This window comes from Alosa sapidissima, chromosome 2, assembly GCF_018492685.1.
Source record: "Alosa sapidissima isolate fAloSap1 chromosome 2, fAloSap1.pri, whole genome shotgun sequence".
NCBI lineage: Eukaryota > Metazoa > Chordata > Actinopteri > Clupeiformes > Clupeidae > Alosa > Alosa sapidissima.
This window is the reverse complement of record NC_055958.1, coordinates 15,793,961-15,815,041: the sequence shown is the minus strand read 5'-3', so window position 1 is coordinate 15,815,041 and position 21,081 is coordinate 15,793,961. Positions and strand designations below refer to the sequence as shown.

The following is a 21,081-nucleotide window of genomic DNA, read 5'->3' as shown; positions in this document are numbered from 1 at the left end:
GTCAACTGGGTGAGGTGGTGAGGCCAGTGGCGTTTTTCAGCTGGGGGCAAGGTGCGCAACAGGTCATGCAGGGTGCGATTAAACCTTTCACATTGCCCATTTCCTTGGGGGTGGTAAGGGGTAGTCCTGGTCTTCTGGATTCCATACAACTGGCACAACTGTTGGATCAACAGACTCTCAAAGTTCCTCCCTTGGTCCGAATGTAAACGTCCTGGAGGGCCGAAACGGTGGAACCACTGCTGGACCAACAGTCGGGCCACCGTAGAAGCCCCCTGGTCCTTGGTTGGGATTGCTTGAGATTACTTAGTGAATACATCAGTCAAAACGAGGACATTTTCCCTTCCATCACTCGCTGGCTCTAATGTGGTGAAGTCCATGGCCAGGATTTCATTCGGCTGGGTAGCCTGGAGCGTTCCCCAGTAGGTGCGAACCTTTGGCTGGACGGCCTTTCCCAGCACGCACCTCTGACACTGTTGGCACCAGCTTTCCACATCCTGTGCCATATTTGGCCAGAAACAGCGGGCCCTCAGTAGTTGCAGGGTTCTTTCGGTACCCTGGTGTCCCTACTGGTCATGGACACTTCGAAGTACGTCCTCCTTTAGGCACTGAGGAGTCAGCAACTGGTGTATTTCTGGGCCTCCCCCCTGACCATGGATGAGGCGGTAGAGTACCCCTTCCTCCTCGACCAGGCGGTCCCATTGGCGCAGTAGGATCTTGCTGGAAGTGGACAATTCCGCTCGCTCCTCCCTCCTTGGCCTGCTCCCTTGTCGACGGTACCTGTACACTGGCCCAATCACAGGATCTGCCTCTTGTAGCAGCCGCAGGTATTCGGGCGTGTGGCCTGGCAGTGCCACCACTTCTTGGCACTGGCACGTAGCGTTAGCTCGCTGGACGATGCCTGGCAATGCTCCCAGCAATGGGACTTCTGTGCCAATGGCAAAGCGCTCTAAGTATTGCCGGGACAAGGCGTCGGCGTTCTGGTTGTTTCTTCCTGACCTGTACTTGATCGTAAAGTTAAACGATGCCAACTCAGAGGCCCACCGCTGTTCGGTGGCTCCTAACTTAGCCGTCTGGAGATGACTTAAAGGGTTGTTATCAGTCAAGATGGTAAAATGGTTGCCAAGTAAGTACTCTCTGAATTTTTCTGTAACAGCCCACTTCAACGCGAGGAGCTCCAACTTCATCGAGCTGTAGTTTTCCCATCTTCCTCTCGGTTGGCTTCAACCCCCTGCTGGCGAATGCGATCGGGCGCAACTTTCCATCACATTCTTGGGAGAGGACAGCCCCGAGGCCGCCATGGTTGGCATCAATCTCAAGGGTTAAGGGCTTCTGGAAGTCTGCGTAGGCTAAGACAGGGGCAGTGGTCAGCTTCTTCTTTAGCAACTGAAACGCACTTTCACAGGCCTCGTCCCATGATGTGGCCAGTGGGACGGGAGGGGTCTTGCCTTTACGTCTTGGCCCACTCAACTTCCCCACTAGATGGTGTAAAGGGCCAAACCGGCGGTAATAGCTGGCAAACCCGAGGAATGACCGTAGTTCAGCTAGGTGCCCTGGACGTTTCCACTCCTTCACCACTTCAATCTTGGCAGGGTCCGTGGCCACCCCCTCCGCCGACACTACATGCAAGTAGCTCACCTGGGGTTGGAAAAAACGGCACTTGGACAGCTTGACTTTCAGGCCCTGCTGTTGTAGCCTCGCAAAAACTTCTCCCAAACGCTCAAGATGCTGTTGTACAGTAGACGAAAAGATGATGACATCGTCTATGTAAAGGAGGACAGTCTGGTAGCGCCGATCGCCAAACTTCCTTTCCATGAGGCGTTGGAAGGTGCCCGGGGCATTGCAGAGTCCAAATGGCATTCTATTAAATTTGAAACACCCAAATGGAGTACAAAAGGCAGTTTTCGCTCTGTCCTTCTCAGCAACGGGAACCTGATTATAGCCACTTGCGAGGTCAATGGTGGAGAACCACTTTACTCCTGAGAGAGCATCCAGGGACTCGTCTATCCTCGGGAGAGGGTAGGCATCACGGCGGGTTTTGGAATTCAACTGCCTATAGTCGACACATAGGCGCAAACTCCCATCTTTCTTGGTCACCAAGACAATGGGGGACGAATAAGGGCTGCTGCTTTCTCGTATGATTTTACTATCAAGAAGCTGCTGGATATGCGCCCTTACAGTCTCGTACTGGGAGGGTGGTAGACGGCGGTAAGGCTGTCGGACAGGGGCGTCATCAATCGGGGGAATCTCGTGAACCATCAAGGAAGTACAGCCCAAATCTCCATCCCCGTTGGAGAAGATGTCCTTGTACTGTGCGAAGAGGGCTTTAGCCTAGGAAACTTGGGCTGGATCCAGCCCCTCAAGGTCAGAAAGGACCTGCTTTCGGTCTCCTCGACCCACTCTTCCACAGATAACGACCCTGCTACCGCAGAACCAGAGAACTTAGGGCATCGTCTTTCCCGGGGCAGGTAGAATGCCTGCTCTCTTCGTGTGGGTGGTACACCAGCTCCATCACGCACCTGGTGCACTAGTCAGTCTCTCATTTTCAGATTGAAGCTGAGCAATACGTTCCCGCAGCTGCTGTAGCTCTGCCACTGCAGTGGGTCCGTTGTTCTCGGGGTCCGACATGTTGCCAGTTGCTGTTCTCTATACACACATATAAATATAAAGTGCCAAAAAACTGGGACCAACCAACCACACGTTCAGAATAAAAGGTCGTCCTGCTGACTACGCCAAATTGTAGCGCCCCAACAGGGCAAGCTGACTACGCCACCCCTTGAAAGGTATAGTTTATCTGAGCAAGGGGAACTCTAATAATGTTGTCGTCACAGTTGGTGAAAGTATAAAAATATATCTTTATTAATAAATAGGCTCACAAGGCAGTTGGTTAGTCACCAGATAAACAAACAAAAAGAAATGAAATAAAAGAAAGGGAACCACATGGACAAGGGTAGGGGCTGGGGAACCTCAGCGTGGGCCAATAGGAAGACTAAGATTAGGCCAGGTCTTTCTAATACACGTGGTCCAGCGCACACTGAATAACACACGTTTAGGTGCTGGAAAATATACTTAGGTGATACGTGGAAAGGGAATTAAGAGTTCATCCTACACACACACACACACAAATGTGACACAGCAATTAAGAGTTCCTCCTACACACACTGCCGTTGCTATTGGGCTACTGGAATGGGAACACTAGAGACCGGCTACCCAAAGCTAAGTCGCTAATGGGCCTGCTAAACACTGCTGGCGGACACTTCTAGCTGACGTTACTAAGAACACGGCCGCATTCGCACACATGCACACACACCAACCCGGAACCAGCTGTGTTTACTATGAGCTACCGGCTTAAGGACCCCAGGTGCCTATAAATAAGCCTGTCGGTAATGCGGCAGGTAGCTTAATCAATCACCCCATTCCCACTTAACGACGTAGAGCATATGCTGAGAGAGAGAGAGAGAGAGAGAGACACTAGCTGTGCAGAACGGGAGAGATAGAGAAAACAAACTATTACTGGCCCACAGGCTACATATACTTGGAGGTAATATGGAGGGGAATTATGATTCAACATGTTTAATTTCCTAACTATAGGAATCGTATTTTAGGGCAAAATATTATAGTACTAATACTAATTACTATACAACTATAGGAACACTATAGCAGGGTAAGTACAGGAGGTTTATTCAGTACCGCAGAACTAATTTTAGTATTAGTTATTTTTCATAAGGGTTTAATACTCAGGGTCTTTCACAGGAAAGCCCTTATTTCACAGGAAAGCCCTTAAAGCCTACTTATTTCAAACAGAATTCACATTTAAACAGATTCCAGACACGCACCGGTACTTAATTTGAGATAATGATTTCATATAATCTTGCCATAGGTTGTGTCAGTCATGCTGTTTCAGGCCGGGTTCTCAGATAGCAAAATCAGATTGGGCAGATACAGGACCACCAGTGATCACCACTTCTGATCTGCTGTTGGACCATCATCATAGCTACAGCGTATATTATGTATTGTATGTATTACAATCTATTCCACTCTGACAGCCTAGTGGAAAACGAACCAAATCACAAAATCATCACTAGAATTAAACAAGCTCACCCCACTCTGGCACAACCCAGCATTCATGATACAGAACAAACCTCTTTATTTCTCCACATGGGCACAAAAAGGAATCACAGATCTTCACCACCTATTTGAGACATGAGAGTTGTGTGACATGACAGAAATATGGGGTTGGGAGAGAACAATTACTTCAATATCAACAACTTAGTCATAAAATTAAAGATGAAACCACACTTATCAACAACACATTACAACCCTGACAGATTATAGAAGAACTTCTGAAAACTTCTAAACACAACAATAACACTCCCAACAACCAAGTGGGAAACCGACCTGGCCTTCTCTCCAAACCCTGAGTGCTGGGAACAAATCTGTAAGAATACATTTTTTAATGACCGATAACACAAATCTGAAGCTTATACAATATCAAGTCATTCACAGAACTCACATCACCCAAAGTAAAATGTTCAAAATGGGTCTAGCCAACACCGATCTGTTCACAATGCATTTTAGGTAGCACAGACGACTATTTGCACGCCATGTGGCATTGTCAACCAGTTCAATCTTTATGGATCAGTCACTGAGACACCATCCTGAGCTACAGAATCCCATCATCCCTAACACTCTGTCTCATTGGTGACATCTCCGAAATCCATATCCCGCAAAAATTCAAGAATCCGTTGCTCATCTCTCCAGCTGACGCTAAGGCAGTCTCCAAAACTGGAAATCAAAGAAATCTTGCCACATCAATCACTGGACAAATCTCAATGGAGAAACACAATGCACTCAGAAGGAAGCAAATCAGCCTATGAAGGCACCTGGTCCCCATTTTTGACATTTCTAAATTCCACAAAAACATAACTACAAGCCGTGTACATTACCAGACACATACATCCCTCTTCCTTTCTGGAAAATGTTCTTTTTCTTTTCCCTTTTTCTTTTGCCACTTTACACATACATAGACACACACTATCCACACTCATGCATAACATGTTTCCAAACCCCTTTCAACACCCTAACCGTGACCAGCTAATGTGAATCTCAGATCATTCTACCCAATCATTAATAATACGTCCTTGTGTTTGTCAACAGTCTTGTCCCTCTGTTGTCTGTCTGTCACCTTGTCGTGTCCTATATGTTATGTGTTACACTCTGTATGTGGTGCTATAATCTCCCCTCGCCTTATACCCAGGGTCTCACTAAACTGGGTGAATGGTTACGGTAGGACAAAAGTAAATGCACTGTATATAAATCTAAGTTGTAACACATTGTGTATGCTATATAATAATAAAATAAAAAATAGCTACCGCGCCCATACCACATTTGGGTCCACGTGCTCACCGGGACCCGGGTTCGAGTCCGACCCCAATAATTTCCCAATCGAACCCCATCTCTCTCTCTCTCTCTACATACATACATACATACACATATATAAAAGAATAAAAACGTATTTGGACCACAACTGGTAAAACAATGGGGTCAGTATCCAAGCCAGTGGACAACAGGAAAACCAATGAGCAAAAACACCAGCAGATCACCAGATCACTGTGTTCCATCAGCCTCTTGCTATCTGGGTCAGTCATGTCTGAGGCTACCATCATCTGAGTTTATGAGAGCACAGCGGATTCTTTCAGGAAAAAAAACATTAATTAATAATGTGTCTTCAGCACACAAATGTATTTTATACACTGAAGGAATGGAATACAAATCCTTTGCTGAATGTTTGTATAGTGAACACCTCAAACATATCTACAGTGAATGCAAGGTGTTGCATTGAGTTAATTACTTAGTTTATATTGTTGATGAGCTCTCTCCACTCTGACACTTTTCAACTTCACTATGTAGCTCATTAACATCAATGTCAGTAATTCAAAAGGGATCCACATACAGAATACTCCAACTGCACTGTAAATCATATTACAAAGTAACATGCAAAACAGATGTGTGTCAAACATTTTTTAACGCAAGATCTGATATTGTTTCAACTAAAAGCTGACCACCTTGCCAGTTAGTCAGTCATTGACGGGCAATTGTAGAGTATGTGATTGTGACACATAATAATTTGCACTACATTTTACTATTCAAAATTCTACCTCAACCTACAAAAATTCAACCGAAGGCACACTCCAGTTAAACTGATATTTTGAGCTTTTCATGTATACCGGTATATGCACAACTTTTCAACATTACTAGATTAGGCTACTCTTTTTAACTTACCAGACTGCTTGTCTGAACATACAGTAATTCTTACAAAACTTGTGTGGTGAAAAAAAGAATGTGGGGATCTTCAGGACTGCACTTCCCTTCCCATAACATCATTTTCTCTAAAGGTATCAGTATGGCGCTTTGGACCACTCCAAATAAGACTTAAAGCAACACCAAAGAGTTTTTTGTACCTTAAAATAATGTTTCCAAAATCATTTCAGTGGTTCATCAACTCGTAACAGGGTGAATGGCACTTCTGCATTTGCTTCGCAGCCCTCCATTAGCTATAACCGCACTATGTAAGTTTGCCAGACTAGCGGGTAGCGGATCTGTAGTTCGAAGGAATGAGAGATAAGAAACTACAAATTGACTTGCTTCTGATGTTGCAATACATTTCATAAAATCATGCAAAATAGTCTACCTTGTCTGTGGAAATCGTTATTTCCAAAGCCGGTGCTGGATAAACAAATAGCGTGCGTGCGACAGAGGAAAAGTGCTTTGGTGTTGCTTTAAAGGAGAATTCTGGTGATTTTTCTGCTACACTCTGGGGGCATGAACATGGGGCCTTATGAACATGCCCCCAGAGTAGCACTGTAGCTGCCTGGCAACTCTAATCATTGGCTGCAGCAACTCGAGCCAGGTATAGACCCGATCGTTCCGACAGTACTCAGTGACCTCGAGAAACAGATCTATGTGAAAAATTCCCAGAATTCTCCATTAACTGGACGGGTTTATTTATTGCTCCTCAGTCCTCAATATCTGGATCACCATCAACACTAAACACTCAGGGATCAAGATCAGGATAGAACATGCTTTAAATGTGATCCAAAAACAACATCTCCTACAAAAATGAACCAAAGAAAGATATTTAACAAAAAACAATATCTGATGAATGTTACACTGGAAATCCAGAGTTTTCGCGACAACACAATTTGAACTTGCTCAGCTAGTCACTCTAGCAATCAGTAATTATGCTCATTACCCATGCCCTTGGAGCTGAGCTGCACCAATCACATCGGATATAGGCAGGCCAGAGGCGAGCTAAACAGATGATGACAGCACTGCGACATCGAAGTCCGGAATCTGTCAGTAAAGTGTCGTAGTGTTATCCAATTGCGTGCAGTGATATTTTCAAATGCATAGATAGATAGATAGATATCTGCATACCAAGACTCCATTTCCCACCTCACACAATGGTGCACTGACAACTACCTTCAGCTTAACATCAGTAAAACCAAGGAACTTGTAATCACCAACACTAGAACACCATCTGACACAATCCACAACCCCACCTGCATCAACAACGACACCGTAGAAATAGTGGACTGTTTCAAATACCTTGGACTCACCCTGGACAATAAACTCAGCTTTGAGCAACACACCTCTGACATACAAAAACGCAGTCAACAGAGACTCTATGCCATCCGTAAGCTCAGATCACTTTCTGTTGCCCCCTGTCACCTGCTCCTTCTGTACAAAAGCATAGTCCAGCCCATCTCCTCTACTGCCAACAGAAACAGACTCACACGCATCACTCATACCGCAGCCAAAGCAATAGGCCTCCCCACCCCTAATCTATCAGATCTCAACAGTAAATTCACCAAGAACAGAGCACAGACCATCGCTCATGACCCCACCCACCCCCTCAATCCCTTCTTCATTCTGCTTCCATGAAGACGCAGATACAGGGCTTATGGGGTGGAAGCGAGTACGCTTTGGGAAAAGCTTTGTGCCCTCTGCAATAGCGGCACTGAACAACACACAGCGGTGATGGATCACTGTGCTGCCCTCATTCCTCTGTAATGCCAACTGGTGATGGTTTTCCTGTTTGTATCGGTGTAATGTGATGTATATGTGCTGTATATGTGCTGTTGTGATATATGTGCTGTATATGTGCTGTTAACATCTATGTGGGTGGGGTATGTGGTAACAGGGTGGTGGGTGAAGAACCGTAACTGTGTGTATCTATGTATTTAATGTCTGTGAGGCTTGTATTGTATGGTATGTGAAAACAAATTTCCTATGTAAGGACAAATAAACTAACTAACTAGATAGATACTTTATTGATCCCCAGGGGAAATTCAAGGTCTCAGTAGCATACAGACAACACACACACATTCACTAACAGCAGAAAAAGCAGTTAAACGTATATAATATAAAAACACAACTAAGCAATAAGGACAGTAGAAGATAAAGAATATACCAAGATACAAATAATACTAACTAACACTTAATCTAAATCAATTCTAAAAAACAGTATCCACATGCTTGGTGCCGAGTTGGACCATTTTCATTACTCATAGCCAGACCCTAAATCTTTCTAGATTTGGGTCTGGATTTCCAGGCTAGGTGAATGTTACAACAGATGTAACATCTCAGACAGTACTAAAGTGAGTTCGGGTGTGATATGCCATGGGAGTGTTGGCATCCCCTTCACAGGCTCCAACTCCACCGTACCACACCTACAATATACTGCTTGATTGCACAAAGATATCTAGTCATTCAATATTAAAGTGTTATTTAAAGGTGCTCTAAGCGATGCTGGTTAACGTCACTTCTGTTGACATTCAAACAAAACAGAGAGCTAGTTCGCTACTTCCTCCCCATCCCTCCCGTGCAAGTGTTTTTTTACAGTGTATTCAGCAGGCAGTTAGCGATGATGAGGTGACGTTTGCTGTAAGTGACAAAAAATGTTATAGCCTAAAAAACGTGTGGCATTGCTTAGAGCACCTTTAAAGGTAACATCTCAAAAGATTAGAAAAGACTAAATGTTATACCATGTTATGGATCTGACCTAATTCTCAATAGATAAATGACTTAGTAGAATAAGTATTTTAGTAAAAGATCACATTGACCAAGATAAATTGCCAGCCAGATTACTGTAGTCGTGAAATTTAATTTCAAAATGTTAAGATTTCGGTATGAGGTTTCCAAATACATTTCAGACATTCAAGATGGTCCTTGTAAAAATGCAGGCCATCTGATGCATACCTACATTTATTAGAACCTTAGCGTTGCACACACATAACATGGTTTGGTTAGGTATTGCAGATCTAGTTGGTAACCAGAATTTGAATTTTTACAGCTTTTTAGTTTTACATCATTGGCAGACTCTGCTTCTAAGGTGCCCGGGAGGAGGACAGGTAGGCCTATGCTAATTCATATTTCAGCATATTAAATGATGAGAACCTTCCATACATCGCCTTGTACATGACAAAAAGCTTTTAAAAATGCACATGCTATCAATTAATTGATGCTTTTGATAACCAGAATTGTTTTTCTTTGACTTTCAGACAATTAGCTGCAATAACATGCATGTTTTTCACTTTTGGAAGTGATGTAATAACATTAAAAGACATATGAACAGCTAGCACTTTACTGTCGCTTACATTTCTGGCATAGCTGTTTTCTCATGCAGTTGGGTTCATTCAACCTATACTTTTATGCTACTCTAAATGGATGCTTCACTATAAATCACTACGTATGGTTTCTGTAGATTATTTGAGTGAAAAATTGAGCCAGAGAGAGTAAGAAAGAAACTAAGCAAACTTGTTTGTTAACAGTCACACATGCACTTGCGCTCACACTCCTACCATCCTACTATTGTTTCTATTTATTCTGTGTTCACGTTTTACCGACATTGCTGTAATTCTATATTTTTTCTTTTGTGATACGGTGTCACTTGTAACACTAGCTTTGGCAACACTGTACTCAAACATTTTGAGCACACTGAGGAAGGCGCTAAGCCGAAACGCGTCTGTGCAGTAAAACACATATATGCAAAGTGCGGTCCCTTGTGCGGTCCCCAAAGTGCGGAGTTAACATTTAAGTTTGGCCAAGCACTCTCAAACTGAGTGAAGCCTGCTCCTACCATATACTTTAACTGTACTCAAACAGTCATGCTTATAAAGCACCTTTGAATTTGAAATGAACCTTTGAATTTGAAATGAAAATTTGAAGAGAGAGAGAGAGAGAGAAGAGAGAGGGAGAGAACGAAAGAGATAGAGGAGAGGAGAGAGGAGGCTTCCTTCAGATCAGTCAGTAGGAGTCCGGGGATTGTTTGAGTTGGACCAGGAGAGATGGGACCCGCAGGGGCCGACTGCAGGGGCAAAGAAGGGCTGCTGGGGTGTGTCTTCTTGTGTGTGTGTGTATCGCCTATCTCTCATGCAATTCATGTCATTTGGTGGTGCAATTTATGTGAATGATGTACTAAACCCTAAAGGTCCAGATATGTATTCTTAGGTTTATAGCTGTATGATGTTTACTTGCTATTGCACCAGAATAACTAGCCTTGTATCACTAGTAGTGTCCCCAGCATTACCTTGTACAGTTGACATACAAGACGTTAGAAACAACCAAGCTACATCTTCACTCTAATTGTTTCTCCTCACCTTTTGGTCCAGGTTCTTCTATGAGCCTGCTGTTCATCGAGTCTCTCTTCATTGTCCTCAGGTTTTGTCCATTAGACACGGCAAACTGCAAACCAAACCAGGCAGCAGCAAACAAATTCAACAAGAATTGAATGCTTACAATCTTGCATCTGAGGTGTAACTTTCTATTACTGCAATGCAAGCCAGAAACACAAATGCACCTGACAAAAAATGTGATTGCCTTTGTCTTAACTCTCAGCACCTCAGGATGTTGTATAGTCAAATTCTGACATTTTAGGACAAATTCATTTCAGGTGTGAAAAGGGCATAGCCCAAGCCCAGAATGGTCCTGTGTATCAGACCATCACACTGCTCCACAATGACCTCTGCTGGTCAAACTTCAAAACAGCAGTATTGCCATAGTTAAAATGCAAAAAAAAGTTTTTGTTGATGGATTTTATCTTACTGGACATTTCACTGACACCCTTGCTACAGAGCACAGGGACACAGGCAATACAGTTTATGTTGTATCAAATAAAAAATAAATATATTTAAAAGCATGTCCCCTTGGGTCCTCTGAGTTTCTGATAAACATAAGAAATATTAAATATTGTTTTACCTATAGGGGCTCCATGCATTGCTCTTTACAGCTAAGATGAAAAGATTGTGCAATTTGTGTTGATTTTGTATATCCTATGGGATACAAAGTGCATTTTCTTCTGTTACAAAGGACCAGCATCACCTTCCTTCCATACCACCACATTCAAATTAGACACAAATGAGACATTGATTTTTTAAAAAAGGTCTGTAGGTTTTAATTTATGTATTTTATGGGAAGAACACCAACCAAATATGTGTTGGGATTCCGGTCTGAGAAAGTGATTGTCAAAAAGACGAGAGGCATAAAGAAAGGCATGGGCTATGCTTACTGGTGGCTAGTGTGCTACTACTCAATGACAAGGATGACAAACATTAATGATCTGTCACATCACCAATCTATGTCTTTAAAACACTACACTTCTAACTACTACACCCATCTGGTTGTCCTAGAGAATTGGTGTTCTTGACAGGAGCAATGCACATCACAAGGGTGTAGATTAATCTCTGTTTTCTGGTCGGAGGCAGCAGTTTTATTGGTCTGAAGAGGGAGATGGAAATGTAACGTGGCCGCTCCCATTTGTCCCTTGAAGGACTCCAAGCTTTTTCAAACTAAACGTGCAAACACACGGACTGCTGGTACAGAGTGGTCTGAAGATAAGAGAGGCACTTTTGAGTTTAAAAATCAACAAGCTAAGCCAGTGTGTCTTTCAGTCCAGTGTATGTCAAGATGAAAAAAGTAACTTTTCACAGGTGGTACAATGGAAAACCGGGAAGTACAGTCTTACCTTTACCTCAGATGTAAAATATTCCAATTTTGTCTGAAGGTACAAACCAGATATTTACAGAAATATACCACCAAGTAGTACAATCCTCTTTGAGAGTCCTTCAGAGTTGACGGGAGAGACATTAATGTAATGAAGGAGAAGGAAAATGTGCTTAGGACAGAACCTGTTGTCTTGAGAATGCCGAAGATCAGGTTTCTTTAGACAACGTCAACATTAACCACCAGAGGGTTGGAACTCAACAATGTTTGTTTGTCTGTTAACAGGCAAGAGAGTGAGAGAGAGAGCTGAGCTGAGCTAGCTCCGGCGTGTCTCAGCTCTCAAACAGCTTCTTGAAGGCCGTGCTGATCTCCTGGATCATGTCGGTGGTGGTGGTGGAGCGGCCATGCTTGTGGAAGGCCTGCCGGTTGCACTGCCTGGTCAGGGAGGCGGCGCCAAATGCGGCCACCAGAGATGGGTTCACACTGAGGACGAGGGCAGAGGAAGACGAGGGTCAAACACAAACACTACAGCAGTCCATTAGCTAAGTCACTCCTCTAGATACATTACGTGCTCCTGTGATACCACTTTCAAGCAAATGACCAGTAGTAAGTACAACAACAACAAAGAGGAATCAAAAGAAGGATAACTTGTTGAGTAAGATGCTACGACCCTCACCCCCGACCATCACGACAAACACTTTCTCCGTGCTGCGATATACATGTGGCTGTACTTCCAGACTGTAGTACTAAGCCATTATGGGGCATTCATTAAGAGTATTTACAATAGACATAAAAGAGGATTAACATCCTAAATGATTAGTATGCACTTATTTATCTATGGGCCTGAATGTCACTGTAACCTGTGTTCATTGGGAAAGCGCTAGGTGTGGGCTTGTTTTGAGCATAAGACTGAACTACTGGGCCTGATCCTAGCTTCTGTGGAGGCTGTGCTCAACACTGTAAGTGATATGTTATCTCAACACGGCGGCTCTTAACAGTACAAACAGCGTTGAGCTGGGCCAAAGCAGGATGTTTGAATTTTACCCACCGTCGCTTTGTTCTGAGTACACAAATGCTGCTCAGGTTGCTTTATTTTCCCTTTTCTGTGTCGATACCTATTCACACACTCACGGACACACACACACACACACACACACACACACACACAACACACACACACACACACACAACACACACACATCCATGCATACACACGTACATATCCATGCAGGCGAGCGCATACGCACACACACACACACACACACACACACACACACACGGGTGAGTTACCTCTTGGTGGCGTCTGTGGAGGTGCTGTAGGCCCAGTGGGCGAAGGCCCCCAGTGAGCCCGAGAGCAGGTCCCCCTGCCCCCCACAGCGACGGCCACTGCCCTCCTGAGAGCACGTCAGCACTGGAGGCCAGGGAAGGACAGGACAAAGGGTCAGTGCTGCAAGATACTAGATCACAATGACTGCAGAGAAAACGATTTAGATCACTACACTAAATAGTTCACTGCACTGTTATGATTGTGCCAAATAGATAGATATCTAGATAGAGACTGGTGAGAGTCTTTATTGTCCCTTAGGACAATCATTTCCACACATCTTCTTTGCATTGTAAAATGTCCTGATGACTAAGCTGTGCAGCTCTGTAAGTATGTTTGTGTGGTGGTGGTGGGGGAAGACGACGACTGTGCACTGTGGATGTGGATGGAGAACTGAGAGTGGTCACAGTGCGCACGGTCCTGTTGGGCACTGTTGGTCACTCACCCATGCTGCCGTCGGTGATGAGGTCCTCCTCCCCCTTCAGCACCACGGTGAGGTTACCCATGGCGATGCTGAGCTGCTGGGCATTCCGGTAATGGTCAGTGCTGTCCAGAGGCTCCTGGTGCTGACAGGGGAAACACAAACACGCATATAAACACATACACAAACACATTCACACACACACACACACAAATAAATAAGTTTGAGTGACTTGATTACACGAGTCACGTCTTTCTAGCATTGTTTCTCACCATGGCCTCGTAGAGCCGGCTGAATTCCATATAGTTGGGAGTCAGGATGCCTTTCTGATAGCCTTGGATGACAGATGGCTGCTTGGCCACCAACCAAAGTCCGTCCTGTGACACACACACACACACACACACACACACACACACACACACACACACACACACACACACACACACACACACACACACACACACACACACACACACACAATCAGCTAAATGATCTCCAAGAAATGTAACAGCTCAATGGATGTACTTGTAGTTAAAAGAGCATTCAGTACTCACTGCATCAATGACTATGGGAATGTCTCTGGCCTTCGATTTCTCTATGACATCCTGTTGGTAAATGACATGAGCACATTAGATTGACAATTACTGCCTCAACCACTGCTTGAAATTGTGTAGTATGTGTTCTGTCAGATGTGCAGATGTGCATATAAAATTAGCACCGTGTTTGTGTTTTGTGTGTGTGTGTAAAAGTGAGATCTCTCACCTTTGCTGTCTTCAGCAGGAGTTCCTCTCTGCCTAATCCGGGCCCCACCACCAGGGTGTGTAGCCGTGGCAACCATTTTTCAATCTCCTCCACCGCGTTGGGGCTGTCCCTACAACGCCCACCACAAACACACACAAACACACAGAGCAACAACATTCAGAACCTACATCCGTCCACACGGCCCCCAGCAGTTCCTTCCACCACCCCCCAACAAAACACTCCAGCAAGACAAGAGGATTAACCGATTTGTTATTTTTTCCCCAGACAGTTAATCCACGAGGCCAAGCCTGTCCTCTTTGTATAAATCAGTTTATATGGATTAGTTTGACAACTTCATTGAAATACTTGAAACAGCACAGAACAAATGGTCTAAGGGTTTTTTTCTGAATGGAGAAAGAAAAAAAGAGAGAGAGAGAGAGAGAGAGAGAGAGAGAGAGAGAGAGAGAGAGAGAGAGAGAGAGAGAGAGAGAGAGAGAGAGAGAGAGAGAGAGAGAGAGAGAGAGAGAGACTCACAGCACAGGGTGGACGATGAGCTCGGGGCTGTAGGACTTGATGACGGTAGCTGCGTCTCTGGTGCAGAAGACGTGAGACAGGTCCGCTCCCTGAAGAGTGGAAGATGTGTTAGACCGTCGGACACATCACAATTAGGCCTGTCACCATAACTACGTTTTCAACTACTATGTTATCGTACAATATTATATCAATATTGCCCAACAGTTGCGTGTACCTTCGCATCATTGGTCTTCGTCATATTTGTCGTAGATTTGAGTTTAAAGTAGAGTCCTAAAATATAGGAATGACTAACCTAACCTAAAGGCCCGTCTTAGGGTTATATAGCGTCTCCAAAGTTTGCTCCTTTTACTGTTGGGGATAAGTCTCTCAGCAACACGAGCTGCATCTCCCAACTGCTTGTGTTGGAAACAGTATCTCTGCATCTGCATCATGCAAATCTACAGCAAAGACTGTTATGTGCATCATGTTTATTGCAGATTATGCTGTCTCTTGACCGGCGCCAGAGGTTGAAAATCTGCATGCACAGCTAATGCGCTCTAACAAATAGCCTCTGCTTTTACAACTAACTTAAGTGTATCTGAAACATCACCATCCCTTCAGATTATCTGAACTGGGAACAAAGAAACACAGCTGCAGGTAGAGAGGGCATGGAGGTGCATTACTGTGTGTTTACAGTAACATTAGCCTATGACAAACACTATTGTTTAGTGTTTACAGTAACATTAGCCTATGACAAACACTATTGTTTAGTGTTTTCTGTGACAAAAAATCGTCCAACAAAAAAAGCTATCGTGTCAGGCCTAATCACAATAAACTCACAAAGTCTCCCATAACACATTCACATCATCATTCAAAGGAATACTTACTACTTTTAGTGCCGAGATGGCTGCAAAGTAAGGTGCGCCAGTGTATCTGCAAAAATAGAAATACTGTTAATAAAACGCTGCCTTGATTGAATCGACAGCAGATGCATGGTGTAGGCTAGTCTTGATAAACAGATTAAATGTTTCTCTTGCAAACGTGATGATCAAACATGATAATCATATGGAAATGAGACCTAAGCCAGTGCTAAGTCTTTGAAGCTTAAGAACTTGTGCAATATGCATTAGCCATATTGATAAGATGTATGAGAAAGAATGTATAGCGAGTTTGCCCATGCAGCCAAGTCATCCAACTGTCACCAGCGAGCTTCATGAAGAACTTTAATGTGATCATTTATTTAAAGATGATTTATGTTAAGGTCCGCTTTTCTGCTGCTGTATTTGCGCTTCCTCTTTTGATCACATCTTGTAGAGTTGTGTGTTATGTTATGTCATATCTCCACTGGTCCTGTTCTGTTCTAGACAGATCTCAGAAGAGACTTTCCATTCCATAAGCCCCAATTTGAATGATGGGGAAAGTGCAAAGATGAAGTCTAACATGGGCAAGACCTTAACTGCAAACACTGGTGAGTTCAATGTTCCCGCATGTCACATGATAGCTATAGTTCATGTACGAGAACTCTGCTTGTCGATAGACTTCCCTTTGCTTGCTATTCAAATTAGAGCCCTATGTAATTCCACTATAAGGCCCAATCACACCAAAGATTCGCAAAGAGACGAAACCGTTGCAGAAAGAGTTGCAGCGGTGTGAATTAAATGTTGCATGTTGTTGCCAGCTGTTGCAAGCCGTCGCAAAGCATTCACCATGTCTAGTCGCAGTTGTAAGGTTTTAGAACGTCGCAGCTCATCTCGTCGCGAATCTTTGGTTTTAACCACCCTTAAGTGGTTAACACTTCTGCAATCTTAATGCAGAAACTTCAAAAATGATCTTGTCCAGATTATCCATGACCATGATGATCATCACTGTTACCCTTGCTGTGTAGGTGAATGACTGATCAAAGTGGCATGGTGGGGTTTTGATCTATAACTAGCAAGCTAGCAAGGAGTGCTTAGGGGTCTCGGGCCTAACTCACTCCTGGCAGCCTCCTATAATGCCAATGCGTCCATCTTGGCCCTTGTGCTTTTTGGACGTCAGAGGGGGGATGATTTTCTTCACCAGCTGAAGGGTGTTCTCCATGCTGTGCGCAGAGCCGCCCAGGGAAAAGGAACGTTCTATGACTGAACAGAGCACAAGAAAGGTCAATGCTTCACACGGACACAAACAACTCTTTGATTCCTTGAGAGAACAGATAAGTCAGCCTAAAATGGCTATTGGTATGTTGATATTCCAAAAGGCCTGGAAAAACTGTTCTTCTATCATGTGATGCCTAGTTCCGTCAGAATTAAGGAAGCAGTTCTTGTGCTTATTACAGATATTTAGTGTCTTTAAACAAACAGCAAGAATCTAGGTCACTTCTCCACACACTATGTAAAAACAATTGTATATACATCAATTACATCAATACATACAATACATATACATCAGTATACGCCACTCACTACCAACCTAATGTCCACCAAAACAAACAAACAAAGCACACTTAAATACTTATATACAATCCATAGTTCCTCACCAAGCTTCTCTAAAAGGTGACTGCAGACTGGGCAGAGTTGAAAGCGTGATACCTATGATGCCGACTGACTACTGAGATGCCTTGTTTTGCCTTTGCGTGGCAAAAAAAGTTTCACTGTGCACACCTCAAGGATCACCCACCATCAACCAGCACACAGGCTACATTCTGCTGCTTGTGCTGATATGTGGGTGCCAAAATAAAACGTAAACAAGCAGTGCTAGCATACCATTTTCACACCAGCCTTGCTCACTAAAGACAGTGATAATAATAATAATAATCTACTTCTGTATTTGATGCACTTGCATTGTCAAGCCTGGGTCTTTGGGAGAAAGAAAGGGGCTGAGGGGAAAAAAGGCAAAACTAAATAATTAGATCCAGTCATCCAGAGGCAAAACTCTTTTTACCAGGATTGTATCTCCTTAAGGGAATATCTGATGATTAGCTTACACCGTGCTTCTTGGCAGCAGAATCATTCCGTGTCAAATCACTCTTTTTGCTCTTTGCACCAAATGGCCATGCACTTCAAGTTTTCAAGTCATACTAAGAACAAAAATATTTTACAGGTTTTGGGAACTAAACATTACACAAATTTCAGAGATGATGCAGCAACCATTTTCGTGGATTCTGTCTGATCTGACCCAACAGGAATGCAAGATACACAGCCAATCGGAGCAACCCTATTCGCGGCGGCCCCGACATCAATTCAACATGTTGAATCGGTAGCAAGCTGACAGAGGTCTGTCGGATTCGCCGGTGCCGTGTACACTACACTGACTGAAGCTACAGACGCTTCTTAACCTGCATTATCAGACGTTAAACCATCGGCTAGGTTTGCCCTCGCCTTAAGAACCATGGATCGGGTCAGACCAACCCCCACGCCCCCGACGAGGAAAGAGAGAGAGTGAAAGAGAGAGATTAACAGATTGAGAACCCTTGTGGCAGACCTGGGACAGATTCCAGCCCATGGTCTGTTAGGTGGTGCCCAAGTGGGGACAACACGCCACGTTGATGCTGCTGCTGCTGCTGCTGCTGCTGTTGTTGGCGCGCGTGCTGGGAGCGGACCTGGGACCACGACGACGACGCGGGGGCCACGTGAACGGACGTGGGCGCGGGGGAGGGTGTCGACTGCATGGGGGTCGCCGAGACGTTAGCTGCTGCCGCTGCTGCTCCACCTCGGCCGCTGCCTCCGGCCATGCCACCGAATATCTGTCCGAGCACGTGGAGCATGTGCAGTTCACGGGCATGCTCGGCCTCGCGCCGACGCTCTTCCTGCTGCAGACGCTGCTCCTCCATCTTGTAGAAGTTGTCCTCGGCGTCAGCGCTCTGCTCCAGGAAGCGCTCGAGGAGCTTGTCCAGGGGCAGGCTGGCCAAGCGCTTCCTGCCCCGCCGGGACGGCCGACACGAGGAGGACGTGGACGGAGCAGTTCTGGCCTGGGAGTTGATGGGTTTAACTGGAACACCTAAAACACAGTGAGAATAGCAAGGTGGTGGTTAGAATTTTGGGTTGAGTTGGGAATTTTTGTCTAATACTCAATACAACAGTCACACACTTATCTGAGAGCTGACACTTTGACTAATGCAAAACTGAAACAGGATATTTTGTTGAGCTCCATTTCCAAGAATGAGTGAATGGCACACAGCAAATTTTTGGTCACTGGGGCCTTACATTTGCCACTTTCTGTGTCTGGCAAGTTGCTGCACAACAGCAGCAATTTGCCAGCCACAGATAGTGGCAAATATCTTGATAGTAGTAAGTGAGTGACAAAAAAAGTGTTGTGCAAGAGGAACTTACTTCCTACTGTCACGGGTATGGTGTAGGAGGGGTACTCGATCTTCACGGGATGCTCTGCATAATCAGTGGCGCTCGGCATGTAGGAATCCGACGACTGCTCCGTCCCCTCACCCTCCTCTTCTGTTCCATCCATCATCTCGTCTCCAATGGCAACACTGTCAATCATGTCCTGCGGGTCCACGGTTGGACGACTTCCCAATATCCTCTCCATCTCCTCGAAGAACTTGCACAGCTTGCGATACTGTCCGTTGTTTTTCTTGAAAGCATCTTTCGCCTGATAGTATTGCCTTTTCAGGCTCTTGACACGTATTCTGCACTGGTCCGGAGTCCTATCATAGCCCATGTCTCCCAGGCGGCTGGCTACGTCTCTGTAAACATGACTGTTTCTGAAGTTGCCATCCAGCGCAGTTTGCACGTCCTGCTCCCCCCAAATATTTAGCAATGCTCTGGTCTCAGAATCCGACCACAGAAATCCCCGCGTTGGATTCACCAGCATACTTCACAGAATTCCACAAATCTCTTGAATCTGCAATTGGACTTCCACGACAACGACGATATGGTAGAACAAATACCCCACTATTGATTTTTGCAATTCATTGCATCAACAGTAGCTAGCTCACTTGCTAGTTAGCTAAAGATAAATCCCGTTGCGAACAAAACACCATGATCTGCCGGTTCTTGAAAGGTGCACTGCTCATAGCTGCTCACTTACAATGCCCATATTCACAGTGACAGTGACACGTTTTATGTTTACGTATATTTTCGCACTGGAGACAAACTCTAAACATTTGATGCAGGTATCCTAGCTCGCTTGCTTCGCTGCCCTAAACTCCACCACGGGGTCCTCAGAAACGTCACCAACATGGTGCACTTCGTCATCGTACTAAAACATGTCCGCTGTAATCTGAAATTAACATAAGCAATTCTGATAAACAACCGTAAACCTTTACTTGTCAAATGCACACTCATTCTATTTGAATGATTTATCATCACAACTGAAACGGAAATATAATGTTAGGCTATAACATTAAAGTTGTGCATTATTTGTCTGCCAAGAATAACATACGAGCACACAACACATGTTCATGTTTGCTAATCCAGTTCAGGTTGACTATCATACCTTCATCACCCCGATAGACCCATTTTAAAGCCACTGCTACAGTAACGATGCAGATGAGTGATACTCCATAATGCATCTCCTGACGCCTGTTCAGAGCTCGCAGGAGGATTACAGAAACACACCAAGGGTCGCAACCGTATGTCCTTACCTAGAGAACGATGGTAGTTTGAAACACCAGCGAGCAAAGCGAATACACGCTTAAAGTATGTCATAGGTGAGCTTTATGGCAGGAGGCTAACCCTTCAAAACAGCAATTCATCCAATGCTATGGGCGTGAATCAACCAATCAGAAAGCGTGACGGAGCCCATGACTTGCAAATGTTGTCCGGTCAAGAACCCTTGAATTAAACTTCGACAAGTAACCACAAACAGATAAAAGTTTAGTGCATGAACTGCACTATGATAAAACAATGTTGACTTAAATCCATTAACATCTAAATAGACAAATCGTCATTACACCATACCTTGGCCTTGGCTACTTCTATTATCTTTAACTAAACTACGGTGAAATGTGTCACACATAATGCAGTTTCCATGTTAGGAAAGTGCTGATGGCATGCTGCTCCTCTGATGTTTGGAGTAGTTTACAGGTGATTTGTTTTGGCCCCTCCTTCGATAGCAAGTTCCTGTTTCGTCACGCCTTGCAGCTCAAGAG

At 44.4% G+C, this 21,081-nt stretch overlaps 2 protein-coding genes across 8 annotated transcripts in view; both read right to left on the bottom strand.

Annotated features, from left to right (window-relative positions):
• slc15a2 (solute carrier family 15 member 2) overlaps nt 1-12,114 on the bottom strand; it is a 32,247-nt gene extending 20,133 nt beyond the window's left edge. The window contains exons 1-2 of the mRNA XM_042084665.1: nt 12,023-12,114; nt 10,659-10,743 (exon numbers count right to left, since the gene is read on the bottom strand). Coding sequence (XP_041940599.1) covers nt 10,659-10,710 — 52 coding nt within the window. The 5' untranslated portion in view covers nt 10,711-10,743; nt 12,023-12,114. The remainder of the gene's footprint in view (nt 1-10,658; nt 10,744-12,022) is intronic.
• Nucleotides 11,435-21,060, bottom strand: naxd (NAD(P)HX dehydratase). 7 transcript variants are annotated; one of them, XM_042084670.1, is made up of 11 exons: nt 20,891-20,993; nt 20,427-20,775; nt 16,975-17,119; nt 15,887-15,932; nt 15,021-15,109; nt 14,508-14,616; nt 14,300-14,350; nt 14,018-14,122; nt 13,770-13,890; nt 13,291-13,411; nt 11,435-12,483 (listed from the first exon to the last, which is right to left on the bottom strand). In XM_042084670.1, exons 2-11 carry the CDS (start codon nt 20,500-20,502, stop codon nt 12,333-12,335), a joined length of 1,014 nt encoding a protein of 337 aa, XP_041940604.1. In that variant the 5' UTR covers nt 20,503-20,775; nt 20,891-20,993; the 3' UTR covers nt 11,435-12,332. The 7 variants fall into 7 exon arrangements, with proteins under 7 accessions (XP_041940604.1, XP_041940605.1, XP_041940601.1 ...); XM_042084671.1 differs by lacking the exon at nt 20,891-20,993 and having other exon boundaries at nt 20,427-20,574; nt 20,666-20,854; XM_042084667.1 differs by lacking the exons at nt 20,427-20,775; nt 20,891-20,993 and adding exons at nt 18,459-18,974; nt 19,307-20,419.
• Between the last annotated feature and the right edge of the window lie 21 nt (nt 21,061-21,081).